At 49.3% G+C, this 14,521-nt stretch overlaps 1 protein-coding gene across 2 annotated transcripts; it reads right to left on the bottom strand.

The window, feature by feature from the left end:
- Nucleotides 1-285: 285 nt before the first annotated feature.
- LOC117010134 (dehydrogenase/reductase SDR family member 4-like) lies at nucleotides 286-14,420 on the bottom strand. 2 transcript variants are annotated; one of them, XM_033084384.1, is made up of 9 exons: nucleotides 14,135-14,420; nucleotides 8,365-8,482; nucleotides 8,133-8,192; nucleotides 6,521-6,622; nucleotides 5,305-5,375; nucleotides 4,343-4,394; nucleotides 2,856-2,990; nucleotides 1,466-1,521; nucleotides 286-485 (listed from the first exon to the last, which is right to left on the bottom strand). In XM_033084384.1, the coding sequence occupies exons 1-9, from the start codon at nucleotides 14,404-14,406 to the stop codon at nucleotides 371-373; spliced, it is 981 nt and encodes a 326-aa protein (XP_032940275.1). In that variant the 5' UTR covers nucleotides 14,407-14,420; the 3' UTR covers nucleotides 286-370. The 2 variants fall into 2 exon arrangements, with proteins under 2 accessions (XP_032940275.1, XP_032940276.1); XM_033084385.1 differs by lacking the exon at nucleotides 286-485 and adding an exon at nucleotides 493-580.
- Nucleotides 14,421-14,521: the final 101 nt, after the last annotated feature.

The raw sequence follows: 14,521 nt of genomic DNA, 5'->3' as shown, positions 1-14,521 counted from the left end.
TTTGCATAAATTAGCATATCCACTGAGGTGGGCGGGGTCATATCCGATTGGTGGGTGTTGTCAGAACCACTGTCAAACCATTATTGCGTCTCTCATTTGCATAAATTTGCATATTTCACACAACTAGCGTGGTCAGAACGGCACAGAATCATTTATCCTCCATCTCATTAGCATAAATTTGCATGTCCGCTTGGTGGGCGTGGTCATGTCCGAATGGTGGGCGTGGCCAGAGCCACCATAAGCCCTTTATTCTGTTTCTCATTTACATAAATTTGCATATTTAACACAGCGGGCGTGGTCAGAGCTGCGCGGAATCGTTTCTCCTCCGTCTCATTAGCATAAATTAGCATATCCGAGGCGGTGGGCGTGGTCAGAGGCGGGCCAGGGCCCCCCCGGCCACCAGCAGGGTCTGCCCGGCCACGAAGGAGCCGAGGGGGGAGACCAGGAACAGCACGGCCCCGCCCACCTCGGGGGGCGTGCCCAGCCTGGGGGGGATACTGGTTAGACTGGGATATACTGGGAGGGACTGGGGGAGACCAGGAACAGCACGGCCCCGCCCACCTCGGGGGGCGTGCCCAGCCTGGGAACGGATACTGGTTATACTGGGATATACTGGGATGGACTGGGAGAGACCAGGAACAGCACGGCCCCGCCCACCTCGGGGGGTGTGCCCAGCCTGGGGATATACACTGGTTATACTGGGATATACTGGGAGGGACTGGGAGGGACTGGGATGGACTGGGGGGGACTGGGAACCGACTGGGGGGGACTGGGATATACTGGGATATACTGGGAACGGACTGCGGGAGACCAGGAACAGCACGGCCCCGCCCACCTCGGGGGGCGTGCCCAGCCTGGGAATATACACTGGTTATACTGGGATATACTGGGATGGACTGGGAATGGACTGGGGGGAACTGGGAGGGACTGGGAACAAACTGGGATGGACTGGGAGCGACTGGGAGGGAACTGGTTATACTGGGAACGGACTGGGAGGGACTGGGAGAGACTGGGATCAAACTGGGAGGGACTGGGGAGGGAACTGGTTATACTGGGAGGGAACTGGTTATACTGGGATATACTGGGAATGGAGTGGGGGGGACAGGGAGGGACTGGGAGGGAACTGGGTTATACTGGGTTATACTGGGAGGGACTGGGAACGGCCTGGGATCAAACTGGGAGGGACTGGGAGGAACTGGGATCAAACTGGGACGGACTGGGATAGACTGGGAGGGACTGGGAGGGACTGGGATGAACTGGGAGTTACTGGTTTATACTGGGAGGGAACTGAGAAGGAACTGGGATGGACTGGGAACAAACTGGGAGTGACTGGGATGGACTGGCAGAGCTTTGGGAGTTACTGGTTTATACTGGGATGGACTGGGATGGAACTGGGATGGACTGGGATGGACTGGGAGGGGCTCTGGGCGTTACTGGTTTGTACTGGTCCATACTGGGATCTCACCTCTGCACTCCCAGTTCCTGCAGCGCCCGATCCCGCACGGCCTCGTCCTGCCACAGCTGCAAACCAGTACGGACCAGTATAAACCAGTATAAACCAGTATGGACCAGTACAGACCAGTACGGACCAGTATGGACCAGTATGGACCAGTACAGACCAGTACGGACCAGTACGGACCAGTACGGACCAGTACAAACCAGTATGGACCAGTATGGACCAGTGCGGACCAGTATGGACCAGTATGGACCAGTATGGACCAGTATGGACCAGTATGGACCAGTAACCCAAATTTTCCCCATTTTTTCCCCATTTTTCACCCAATTTTCACTCCCAGTCCCTCCCAGTTCCCTCCCAGTACAAACCAGTACAAACCAGTAACCCCAAACCCATTTTAATCCATTTTTAACCCTTTAAATCCCATTTTTCCCCATTTTTTCCCCAATTTTCCCCATTTTTTCCCCTCCCAGTTCATCCCAGTTCCCTCCCAGTATAAACCAGCTCCCTCCCAGTACAAACCAGTACAAACCAGTACAAACCAGTACAAACCAGTACCCTCCACTCCCAATGTTAACCCTTTAAATCCCATTTTTAACCCTTTTTTCCCATTTTTTCCTCTTTTTTCACCCAATTTTCACTCCCAGTTTGATCCCAGTCCCCTCCCAGTATAAACCAGTAACTCCCAGTTCCCTCCCAGTCCCTCCCAGTACAAACCAGTAACCCCAATCCCCATTTTCCCCCATTTTTAACCCTTTAACTCCCATTTTTAACCCTTTAAATCCCATTTTTTCCCCGTTTTTCTCCTCCCAGTCCCTCCCAGTTTGATCCCAGTCCATCTCAGTTCCCTCCCAGTACAAACCAGTACAAACCAGTAACCCCTATCCCCATTTCCCCCATTTTTAACCCTTTAAACCCCAATTTTTACCCAATTTTCCCCATTTTTTTCCTCTTTTTTCACCCAATTTTCACTCCCAGTCCCTCCCAGTTCCCTCCCAGTATAAACCAGTTGCCTCCCAGTACAAACCAGTACAAACCAGTACAAACCAGTAACCCCAAATCCCATTTTAACCCAATTTTAACCCTTTAAATCCCATTTTTAACCCTTTAAATCCCATTTTTCCCCCATTTTTCCCCCGATTTTCCCCATTTTTTTTGTGTTTCTCCCCTCCCAGTCCCTCCCAGTATAAACCAGTACAAACCAGTAACCCCAATCCCCATTTCCCTCCAATTTTAACCCTTTAAATCCCATTTTTAACCCTTTAAATCCCATTTTTAACCCTTTAAATCCCATTTTTCCCCATTTTTTCACCAATTTTCCCCATTTTTTTTGTGTTTCTCCCCTCCCAGTCCCTCCCAGTATAAACCAGTATCCCCCAGTATCCCCCAGCGCCCTCACAGCCTGGCTGAAGCGGGTCTGGATCAGCCCCGGGGCGACGCCGTTGATCCGGATCCCGCGGGGCAGCAGCTCCGGGCTCAGGGCGGCCACGAGCCCCAGCAGGGCGGATTTGCTGACAGAGTACGGGCCCAGCCCCTGGGGGGGCAAACCAGTTCAAACCAGTTCATCCCAGTATGAACCAGTAACAAAAAACACCGAACCAGTATGAACCAGTAAGGAAAAACCCCAAACCAGTAAGAAAAAACCCCAAACCAGTAACAAAAAACATCAAACCAGTATGAAAAAACACGTTTCCAGTAAGTCCCAGTGACCCTAAACCTCTCCCAGTTCATCCCAGTCCATCCCAGTTCAAACCAGTAAGTCCTGACCCCAAACCAGTATAAACCAGTAACAAAAAACCCCAAACCAGTAACAAAAAACACCAAACCAGTAAGGAAAAACTCATTCCCAGTAAGTCCCAGTGACCTCAAAATTCATCCCAGTGACCCTAAAGCCCCTCCCAGTTCATCCCAGTAACCCCTGACCCCAAACCAGTATGAACCAGTAAGGAAAAACCCCAAACCAGTAACAAAAAACCCCAAACCAGTAAGGAAAAATGAATTCCCAGTAAGGAAAAATGAATTCCCAGTAAGTCCCAGTGACCTAAAATCTCTTCCCAGTTCATCCCAGTTCATCCCAGTTCATCCCAGTTCAAACCAGTAACCCCTGAACCCAAACCAGTACAAACCAGTAAGGAAAAACCCCAAACCAGTAAGGAAAAACAACAAACCAGTACAAACCAGTAAGGAAAAACACATTCCCAGTAAGCCCCAGTGACCCCAAACTTCATCCCAGTGACCTCAAAGCCCCTCCCAGTTCATCCCAGTTCATCCCAGTTCAAACCAGTAACCCCTGACCCCAAACCAGTATGAACCAGTAAGGAAAAACCCCAAACCAGTAACAAAAAACACCAAACCAGTAAGGAAAAATAAATTCCCAGTAAGGAAAAATGAATTCCCAGTAAGTCCCAGTGACCTAAAATCCCTTCCCAGTTCATCCCAGTTCATCCCAGTCCATCCCAGTTCATCCCAGTTCAAACCAGTAACCCCTGACCCTAAACCAGTATGAACCAGTAACAAAAAACCCCAAACCAGTAACAAAAAACCCCAAACCAGTAACAAAAAACTTCAAACCAGTACAAACCAGTAAGGAAAAACACATTCCCAGTAAGTCCCAGTGACCCCAAACTTCATCCCAGTGACCCCAAAGGCCCTCCCAGTCACTCCCAGTTCATCCCAGTTCATCCCACTTCAAACCAGTAACAAAAAACCCCAAACCAGTACAAACCAGTAAGGAAAAACGCATTCCCAGTAAGTCCCAGTGACCTAAAATCCCTTCCCAGTTCATCCCAGTCCATCCCAGTCCCTCCCAGTCCCTCCCAGTCCATCCCAGTCCCTCCCAGTCCATCCCAGTCCCTCCCAGTATAAACCAGTATAACCCAGTCTCACCGCCATGGGCCGGTATCCCGCGATCGATGACATCAGCACGATGGCCCCGCCCCTAAAGGGGAGAGGGGGCGGGGCTTAGCGCTGACCACACCCCCAGTGTCAGTCAAACCCAGCCCCGCCCCCAGAGCTGTCAATCAAACCCGGCCACGCCCCCTTGGTGAGGCAATGGCGGCTCCCAGTTCATCCCAGTTCATCCCAGTTCATCCCAGTTCATCCCAGTTCAAACCAGTGACCACAAAATCCATCCCAGTCCCTCCCAGTCCCTCCCAGTATAAACCAGTCACTCCCAGTTTGATCCCAGTCCCACCCAGTATAACCCAGTCCATCCCAGTCCATCCCAGTCCATCCCAGTCCCTCCCAGTTTGATCCCAGTCCCTCCCAGTTCATCCCAGTTTGATCCCAGTCCCTCCCAGTCCATCCCAGTCCATCCCAGTCCCTCCCAGTCCCTCCCAGTCCATCCCAGTCCCTCCCAGTCCCTCCCAGTTCCATCCCAGTCCCTCCCAGTCCCTCCCAGTTCCCTCCCAGTTTGATCCCAGTCCATCCCAGTTCATCCCAGTCCATCCCAGTCCATCCCAGTATAAACCAGTCCCTCCCAGTTCCCTCCCAGTCCCTCCCAGTCCATCCCAGTTTGTTCCCAGTCCCTCCCAGTCCCTCCCAGTCCCTCCCAGTCCCTCCCAGTCCATCCCAGTTTGTTCCCAGTCCCTCCCAGTTCCATCCCAGTCCCTCCCAGTTCCATCCCAATCCCCTCCCAGTCCATCCCAGTTTGTTCCCAGTCCATCCCAGTCCCTCCCAGTCCCTCCCAGTTCCATCCCAGTCCCTCCCAGTCCCTCCCAGTCCCTCCCAGTCCCTCCCAGTTCCATCCCAATCCCCTCCCAGTCCATCCCAGTTTGTTCCCAGTCCCTCCCAGTCCCTCCCAGTCCCTCCCAGTCCCTCCCAGTATAAACCAGTATAAACCAGTTCACCCCCGTCTCTCCATGTGTGGCACCACCAGCCGCACCAACATGGCCGCCGCCGTCACGTTCACCTGGAACACCTGGGAAAGGGGGCGGGGCCAGAACGCGATGACGTCACCACGAGGGGGCGTGGCCAACTGAGGTGACGTCATGGTGGGCGTGGCCATGGTGGGAAATTCGAGGGAAATTTTATTTTTTCTCTTTTTTTTTTTAATTTATTTTTTCTTTTTTTGTGGGCGTGGCTAGCTAGAAATGACGTCATTGCGGGCGTGGCCAGGGGGGTGGGGCTGCAAGGGATTGTGGGAAATTCGTGGGGATATTTGGGTGATTTTTATTTTTTAATTTTTTTGTATTTTTAATTTTTTTTTATTTTGATGTCACCGTGTGGGCGTGGTCAATCGATTGCATGGGTGATGTCATAGTGGGCGTGGCCAGAGGTGAGGCCACAAGGGATTGTGGGAAATTACAGGGAATTTTTTTTTAGGGTTTTTTAAATTTTTATTTTTTTTAAAAAAAAATTCTTGTGGGCGTGGCCATGCAGCGATGATGTCACTGTGGGCGTGGCCAACCAGCGGATTGTGTGATGCCATAGTGGGCGTGGCCATGGTGGGGCCGCAGGGGATTGTGGGAAATGTCAGGAGAAATTTTTAGAGAATTTTTCTTTTTTTTTTTTTTTTTTATTTCTAATTTTTGTGGGTGTGGCCAGACTGTGATGATGTCATCATGGGGGCGTGGCCAGCCAGGACCGGAAGTGATGTCACAGTGGGGCGTGACCACAGAGGATTATGGGAAATTTCAGGGGAAATTTCAAGAAATTTTTCTTTTTTAAAATTTTTGAATTTTTTTGTGGGCGTGGCCAGGCTGTGATTATGTCATCATGGGGGCGTGGCCAGCCAGGACCGGAAGTGATGTCACAGTGGGGCGTGGCCACAGAGAATTGTGGGAAATTTCGGGGAAAATTTTGAGAAATTTTTTAAATTTTTAAAATTTTTAAATTTTTTTGTGGGCGTGGCCAGACAGCCATGATGTCACCGTGGGGGCGTGGCTAATTAGGGGCGGAAGTGATGTCACAGTGGGGCGTGGCCACAGAGGATTATGGGAAATTTCCAGAAATTTTTCCTCTTTTTAAAAAAATTTTAAATTTTTTTTTTAAAGTTTTTTTTGTGGGCGTGTCCAGGTGGGCGTGGTCAGGTGGGCGTGTCCAGGTGGGCGTGTCCTGTCTCACCTTGTCCCAGGTGCTCTCGTCGGCCTCCAGGGCGGGGCCCAGGTGGGGATTGACGGCGGCGTTGGACACCAGGATGTCGATGGCGCCAAAGGTGTCCAGGGCCTGCACAGGTGAGAGACGGGGACAGGTGAGAGACAGGGACAGGTGAGATACAGGGACAGGTGAGACACACCTGGGACAGGTGAGAGACAGGGACAGGTGAGATACAGGGACAGGTGAGATACAGGGACAGGTGAGAGACAGGGACAGGTGAGAGAGGTGAGATACACCTGGGACAGGTGAGACAGGGACAGGTGAGAGACAGGGACAGGTGAGAGAGGTGAGATACACCTGGGACAGGTGAGACAGGGACAGGTGAGAGACAGGGACAGGTGAGAGAGGTGAGACACACCTGGGACAGGTGAGAGACAGGGACAGGTGAGACAGGTGAGAGATGGACAGGTGAGAAACACCTGGGACAGGTGAGACAGGGGAGTGACAGGGACAGGTGAGAGGGGACAGGTGAGAGACAGGTGAGACAGGTGAGACAGGGGAGAGACACCTGGGACAGGTGAGATCAGACAGGTGAGATTGGACAGGTGAGACAGGGACAGGTGAGATTGGACAGGTGAGAGACACCTGGGACAGGTGAGATACAGGTGAGACAGGTGAGATTGGACAGGTGAGAGACACCTGGGACAGGTGAGATACAGGTGAGACAGGTGAGATTGGACAGGTGAGAGGGGACAGGTGAGAGGGGACAGGTGAGAGACAGGTGAGACAGATGAGACAGGTGAGAGGGGACAGGTGAGATACAGGGACAGGTGAGAGACAGGTGAGAGGCAGGTGAGACTGGTGAGACACACCTGAGACAGGTGAGAGACAGGTGAGATAGGGACAGGTGAGGCACAGGGACAGGTGAGAGGGACAGGTGAGATTGGACAGGTGAGACTGGACAGGTGAGATTGAGATTGGACAGGTGAGATTGGACAGGTGAGACAAGTAAGGGGGGACAGGTGAGACAGGTGAGATTGGACAGGTGAGACACACCTGAGACAGGTAAGGGACAGGTGAGATTGGACAGGTGAGACAGGTGAGACAGCGGAGATACACCTGGGACAGGTGAGACAGGTGAGATCAGAGAGGTGAATCACAGATTAAATTGGACAAGTGAGATACAGGTGAGACAGGTGAGAGACAGGTGAGACAGGTGACATTGAGACTGGACAGGTGAGATACAGATGAGAGGAACAGGTGAGACAGGTGAGAACAGACAGGTGAGAAGCACATGAGATACAGGTGAGACACAAGTGAGACAGGTGAGATTAGACAGGTGAGTCACAGATTAAATTGGACAGGTGAGATACAGGGGACAGGTGAGCTCAGGTGAGGCCAAAATCCATCCCAGGTGTGCCCAGGTGTCCCCAGGTGTCCCCAGTCCCCCCCAGGTGTGCCCAGGTATCCCCAGGTGTGTCTCAGGTGTCCCAGTGCCCCCCATTGCCCCCCAGGTGTCCCCAGGTGTATCCCAGGTGTATCCCAGGTGTATCCCAGGTGTATCCCAGGTGTCCCCAGGTGTGTTTAGCCCCCTCAGGTGTGTTCACTCCCCCCCAGGTGTGCCCAGGTGAGCTCTCACCGCCTGCACCATCCTCTCGCGCTCCTCGGCCCGTCCCACGTGGCAGGTGACGCCGCTCACCTGCACAGGTGACACCAGGTGAGCCCAGAACCCCCCAGGTAACCCCAAAGACCCCCCAGGTGTTCTCACCTGCAGGCCCCGCCCCCTCAGGTGACCCCAGACCCCCCTCAGGTGACCCCAGACCCCCCCAGGTGTTCTCACCTGCAGGCCACGCCCCCCCAGGTGTATTTACCTGCAGGCCACGCCCCCTCAGGTGCGCCACCGCCCTGTCCACGTTGTGCTGGCGCCGGGAGCTGAGGAACACCTGAGCCCCGGCCACGCCCAGCGCCTCGGCCACGGCCAGCCCGATCCTGGAACACACCTGGGTTACCTGGGGACACCTGGGGACACACCTGGGCACACCTGGGGACACCTGGGGACACCTGGGGACACCTGAGATACACCTGAGATACACCTGAGATACACCTGGGGACACCTGAGACACACCTGGGTCATGCCCAGCGCCTCGGCCACGGCCAGACCGATCCTGGAACACACCTGGGTTACCTGGGCACACCTGGGATACACCTGGGGACACCTGAACACACCTGAGACACACCTGGTGTTACCTGGGGACAGCTGGGGACACCTGGGGACACCTGGGGACACACCTGAGATACCTGAGATACACCTGGGCACACCTGGGCACACCTGGGACACGCCCAGCGCCTCGGCCACGGCCAAACCGATCCTGGAACACACCTGAGTTACCTGGGGACACCTGGGGACACCTGGGATACACCTGAACACACCTGGGTTACCTGGGGACACCTGGGCACACCTGGGGACACCTGAGACACCTGAGATACACCTGGGCACACCTGGGTTACCTGGGATACACCTGGGCACACCTGAGCCCCGGCCACGCCCAGCGCCTCAGCCACGGCCAGCCCGATCCTGGAACACACCTGGGTTACACCTGAGATACACCTGAGATATACATGAACACACCTGAGATACACCTGGGGACACCTGGGATACACCTGAGATACACCTGAGATACCTGAGACACACCTGGGATTACCTGGGATACACCTGGGACACACCTGGGACACGCCCAGCGCCTCGGCCACGGCCAGCCCGATCCTGGAACACACCTGGGTTACCTGGGGCACACCTGGGGTTACCTGGGGACAGCTGAGATACACCTGGGACACACCTGGGGACACACCTGGGACACACCTGGGGACACACCTGGGGACACACCTGGGACACACCTGGGACACGCCCAGCGCCTCGGCCACGGCCAAACCGATCCTGGAACACACCTGAGTTACACCTGAGATACCTGGGGACACCTGGGGCACACCTGGGACACACCTGGGCACACCTGGGGACACCTGGGGACACCTGGGACACACCTGGGACACACCTGGGACACACCTGGGCACACCTGGGGACACCTGGGCACACCTGGGGTTACCTGGGGACAGCTGGGGTTACCTGGGATACACCTGGGCCACGCCCAGCGCCTCGGCCACGGCCAAACCGATCCTGGAACACACCTGAGTTACCTGGGGACACCTGGGGACACCTGGGCACACCTGGGATACACCTGGACACACCTGGGGTTACCTGGGATACACCTGGGGACACCTGAGATACACCTGGGGTTACCTGAGATACACCTGGGGACACCTGGGGTTACCTGGGGACACCTGAGATACCTGGGACACACCTGAGATACACCTGGGACACGCCCAGCGCCTCGGCCACGGCCAGACCGATCCTGGAACACACCTGGGTTACCTGGGGACACCTGGGGACACCTGAGATACACCTGGGGACACCTGGGGACACCTGAGATACACCTGGGCACACCTGGGGACACCTGAGATACACCTGGGGACACCTGAGATACACCTGGGGACACCTGAGACACACCTGGGACACACCTGGGGACACCTGAGATACACCTGGGCACACCTGAGATACACCTGGGGATACCTGGGGACACCTGGGACACACCTGGGGACACCTGAGATACACCTGGGGACACCTGGGACACACCTGGGGACACCTGGGGACACCTGGGCACACCTGGGACACACCTGGTGTTACCTGAGATACACCTGAACTCATCTGAGATACACCTGAGACACACCTGAGACACATCTGTGTGACACCTGAGACACCTGGGGACACCTGGGGACACCTGAACACACCTGGGGACACCTGGGCACCTGGAATACACCTGAGATAGACGTGAGACACACCTGAGCACACCTGGGTTACCTGGGGACAGCTGAGATACACCTGGGGGACACCTGAGATACACCTGGGATACACCTGGGCACACCTGGGGACACCTGGGGACACCTGGGCACACCTGGGGACACCTGGGGACACCTGGGACACACCTGGGGACACCTGGGACACCTGGGGACACCTGGGGACACCTGGGGACACCTGGGACACACCTGGGGACACCTGGGGTTACCTGAGATACCTGAGATACACCTGGGACACACCTGGGGACACCTGGGGTTACCTGAGATACCTGAGATACACCTGAGATACACCTGGGGACACCTGGACACACCTGGGCACACCTGGGCACACCTGGGACACACCTGGGACACACCTGGGCACACCTGGGACACACCTGGGCACACCTGGGCACACCTGAGACACACCTGGGACACACCTGGGCACACCTGGGCACACCTGGGACACACCTGGGCACACCTGGGCACACCTGGGCACACCTGGGACACACCTGGGCACACCTGGGGACACCTGGGCACACCTGGGCACACCTGGGCACACCTGGGCACACCTGGGACACACCTGGGCACACCTGGGCACACCTGGGACACACCTGGGCACACCTGGGACACACCTGGGACACACCTGGGACACACCTGGGACACCCCTGGGACACACCTGGGACACACCTGGGCACACCTGGGGGGATTTTTTGGGGGAATTTTTGGGAAATTTTTGGATTTTTTGGGGTTAATTTGGGGTTAATTAAAGGTTAATTAAGGGTTAAATCAAGGTTAAATAAAGGTTAATTAAATGTTAATTAGAGATTAATTAGGAGTTAATTTTGGGGTTAATTTCAGGTTAATTAGAAATTAATTAAAGGTTAATTTGGGGTTAATTAAAGTTTAATTAAAGGTTAATTTTGGGGTGATAAAAGATTTATTAAAGGTTAATTAAAGGTTAATTAGGGGTTAATTAGAGATTAATTAGAGGCTTATTAAAGGTTAATTAGGGGACAATTTTGGGGTTAATTTGGGGTTAATTTTGGGGTTAATTAAAGGTTAATTAAAGGTTAATTAAAGGTTAATTAGGGGTTAACTTTGGGATTAAATAAAGGTTAATTAATGTTTAAATTTGGAATTAATTTGGGGTTAATTAAAGGTTCATTAAAGGTTAATTATGAGTAAATTAGAATTTAATTAAAGATTTATTAAAGGTTCATTAGGGGCGAATTTTGGAGTTAATTAGGGGTTAATTAGAGATTAATTAGAGGTTTATTAAAGGTTAATTATGGGTTAATTTTGGGGTTAATTAAAGGTTAATTTGGGGGTTAATTTGAATTAATTTTGGGTTAATATTGAGATTAATTAGGAGGTTAATTAAAGATTAATTTAAGGTTAATTCAAGGTTAATTAGGGGTTAATTTGGGGTTAATTTTCGGGTTAATTAGGGGTTAATTAACGGTTAATTAGGGATTAATTTGGGGCTTAATTAAAGTTTAATTAAAGGTTAATTTTGGGGTGATAAAAGATTTATTAAAGGTTTATTAAAGGTTAATTAGGGGTTAATTAGAGATTAAATAAAGGCTAATTAAAGGTTAATTAGGGGATAATTTTGGGGTTAATTAGGGGTTAATTTTGGGGTTAATTAGGGGTTAATTAAAGGTTAATTAGGGGTTAATTTTGGGATTAAATAAAGGTTAATTAATGTTTAAATTTGGAATTAATTTGGGGTTAATTAAAGGTTAATTAATGGTTAATTATGAGTTAATTAGAATTTAATTAAAGATTTATTAAAGGTTCATTAGGGGCTAATTTTGGAGTTAATTAGGGGTTAATTAGGGGTTAATTAGAGATTAATTAAAGGTTTATTAAAGGTTAATTAGGGGACAATTTTGGAGTTAATTTGGGGTTAATTAGGGGTTAATTAAAGGTTAATTAGGGGTTAATTTTTGGTTAATTTTTGCTTAATTTGGGGTTAATTTATGGGTTAATTAAAGGTTAATTAAAGGTTAATTTTCAGGTTAATTAGGGGCTAATTAAATATTGATTTGGGGGTCAATTAAAGGTTAATTAGAAGTTAATTAAAGGTTAATTAGCGATTAATTAAAGGCTAATTAGAGATTAATTAAAGATTAATTTGGTGTTAATTTGGGGTTAATTAAGAGTTAATAAAAGGTTAATTGGGGTTTAATTAGGGGTTAATTAAGAGTGAATTAAAGGTTAATTAGAGGTTAATTTGGGGTTAATTAAAGGTTAATTAGGAGTTAATTAAAGGTTAATATTAGGATTAATTAAAGGTTAATATTAGGATTAATTAAAGGTTAATTAGGGGTTAATTTAAGATTAAATAAAGATTAATTTGGGGTTAATTAAAGGATAATTAAAGGTTAATTAGTGCTTAATTTTGTAGTTAATTAAAGGTTAATTAAAGGTTAATTAAGGGTTAGTTTGAGGTTAATTAAAATTTAATTAAACTTTAATCTGGGATTTATTTTTGGTTAATTACGGGGTTAATTAAAGATTAATTAGGGTTAATTAAATGTTAATTAAAGGTTAATTTGGGGGTTAATTTGGAATTAATTTGTGTTAATTTGGGGTTAATTTTGGCCATTTTCAGTGGGATTTTTACAGTAAAAATTCTGATTTTTTTTTCTGATATTTTCCGTGTATATTTTGGGTTAAATTCCAGGGATTTTGGGGTTCACATTTCAATAATTAATCAGAAATAATTTGAATTAATTTTAATTAATTTGTGTTATTTTGGGGTTAATTTTGGTCATTTTTGGGTTATTTTCAGTGCGATTTTTACAGTAAAAATTCTGAATTTTTTCTGATATTTTCCCTGTATATTTTGGGTTAAATTCCGGGGATTTTGGGGTTCACATTTCAATAATTAATTAGAAATAATTTGGATTAATTTGAGTTAATTTCTATTAATTTTGTGTTAATTTCGGTCATTTTTGGGGGGATTTTTACAGTAAAAAATCTGAATTTTTTCTGATATTTTCCCTGTATATTTTGGGTTAAATTCCAGGGATTTTGGGGCGCACATTTCAATCATTAATTAGAAATAATTTGAATTATTTAGAGTTAATTTGTGTTGATTTTGTGTTAATTTTGGTCATTTTTGGGTCATTTTTAGTGGGATTTTTACAGTAAAAATTCTGATTTTTTTCTGATATTTCCCGTGTTGATTTTGGGTTAAATTCCAGGGATTTTGGGGTTCACATTGCAGGAATAATTTGAATTTTTCTGAGTTAATTTCTGTTAATTTTGGGTTAATTTTGGTCATTTTTGGGTCATTTTCAGTGGGATTTTTACAGTAAAAAATCTGAATTTTCTCTGACATTTTCCCTGTGGATTTTGGGTTAAATTCCAGGGATTTTGGGGTTCACATTTCAGTAATTAATCAGAAATAATTTGAATTAATTTGAATTATTTTGTGTTATTTTGGGGTTAATTTTGGTCATTTTTGGGTTATTTTCAGTGCGATTTTTACAGAAAAAAATCGGATTTTTTTCTGATATTTTCCCTGTGTATTTTGGGTTAAATTCCAGGGATTTTGGGGTTCACATTGCAGGAATAATTTGAATTTTTCTGAGTTAATTTCTGTTAATTTTGGGTTAATTTTGGTCATTTTTGTGTTATTTTAAGTGGGATTTTTACAGTAAAAAATCTGAATTTTCCCTGATTTTTCCCGCGTTGATTTTGGGGTGAATTTTGGTTATTTTGGTTTATTTTTTTCGCACTCACCCGTCGGTCCCCGCTGTCACCAGCGCCACCTTCCCTTCCAGAACCTTCGGGGACCCCCCCGAGCTCAGCGGGGACCCCCCGAAAACGGCGCCGAGCCGCGCGGTGCGGAACATGGCCTGGACTGGGATGGACTGGGATAAACTGGGATAAACTGGGAAGGGGTTAAAGGTCACTGGGAGGGGCTGGGATAAACTGGGAGGGACTGGGAATTCCGTACGGAATGTGCGCTCAGGGCGCCGCCATTTTGCTGTACGGAAAGTGCGCGCCGCCATTTTGCTGACCGGAAGTCGTGATACCCCCTCCGCCATTTTGCTGTACGGAATGTATTGAGAAGGCGCCGCCATTTTGCTGTACGGACGGAGCGCCCTGGGTGCCGCCATCTTGTGA

Source organism: Catharus ustulatus, chromosome 38, assembly GCF_009819885.2.
Source record: "Catharus ustulatus isolate bCatUst1 chromosome 38, bCatUst1.pri.v2, whole genome shotgun sequence".
NCBI classification, from domain to species: Eukaryota; Metazoa; Chordata; class Aves; order Passeriformes; family Turdidae; genus Catharus; species Catharus ustulatus.
The sequence above is the reverse complement of the archived record's forward strand: the minus strand, read 5'-3'. Positions and strand labels throughout refer to the sequence as shown.

Coding starts and splice junctions, on each gene's coding strand:
- LOC117010134 (XM_033084384.1), bottom strand. CDS start 14,406: ATGGCGGCGCGCACTTTCCGTACAGCAAAATGGCGGCGCCCTGAGCGC. Junction 8,193..8,364: donor TGAGGGGGCGTGGCCTGCAG/GTAAATACACCT, acceptor TCACCTGTGCAG/GTGAGCGGCGTCACCTGCCA. Junction 486..1,465: donor CAGGAACTGGGAGTGCAGAG/GTGAGATCCCAG, acceptor TATCCCCCCCAG/GCTGGGCACGCCCCCCGAGG.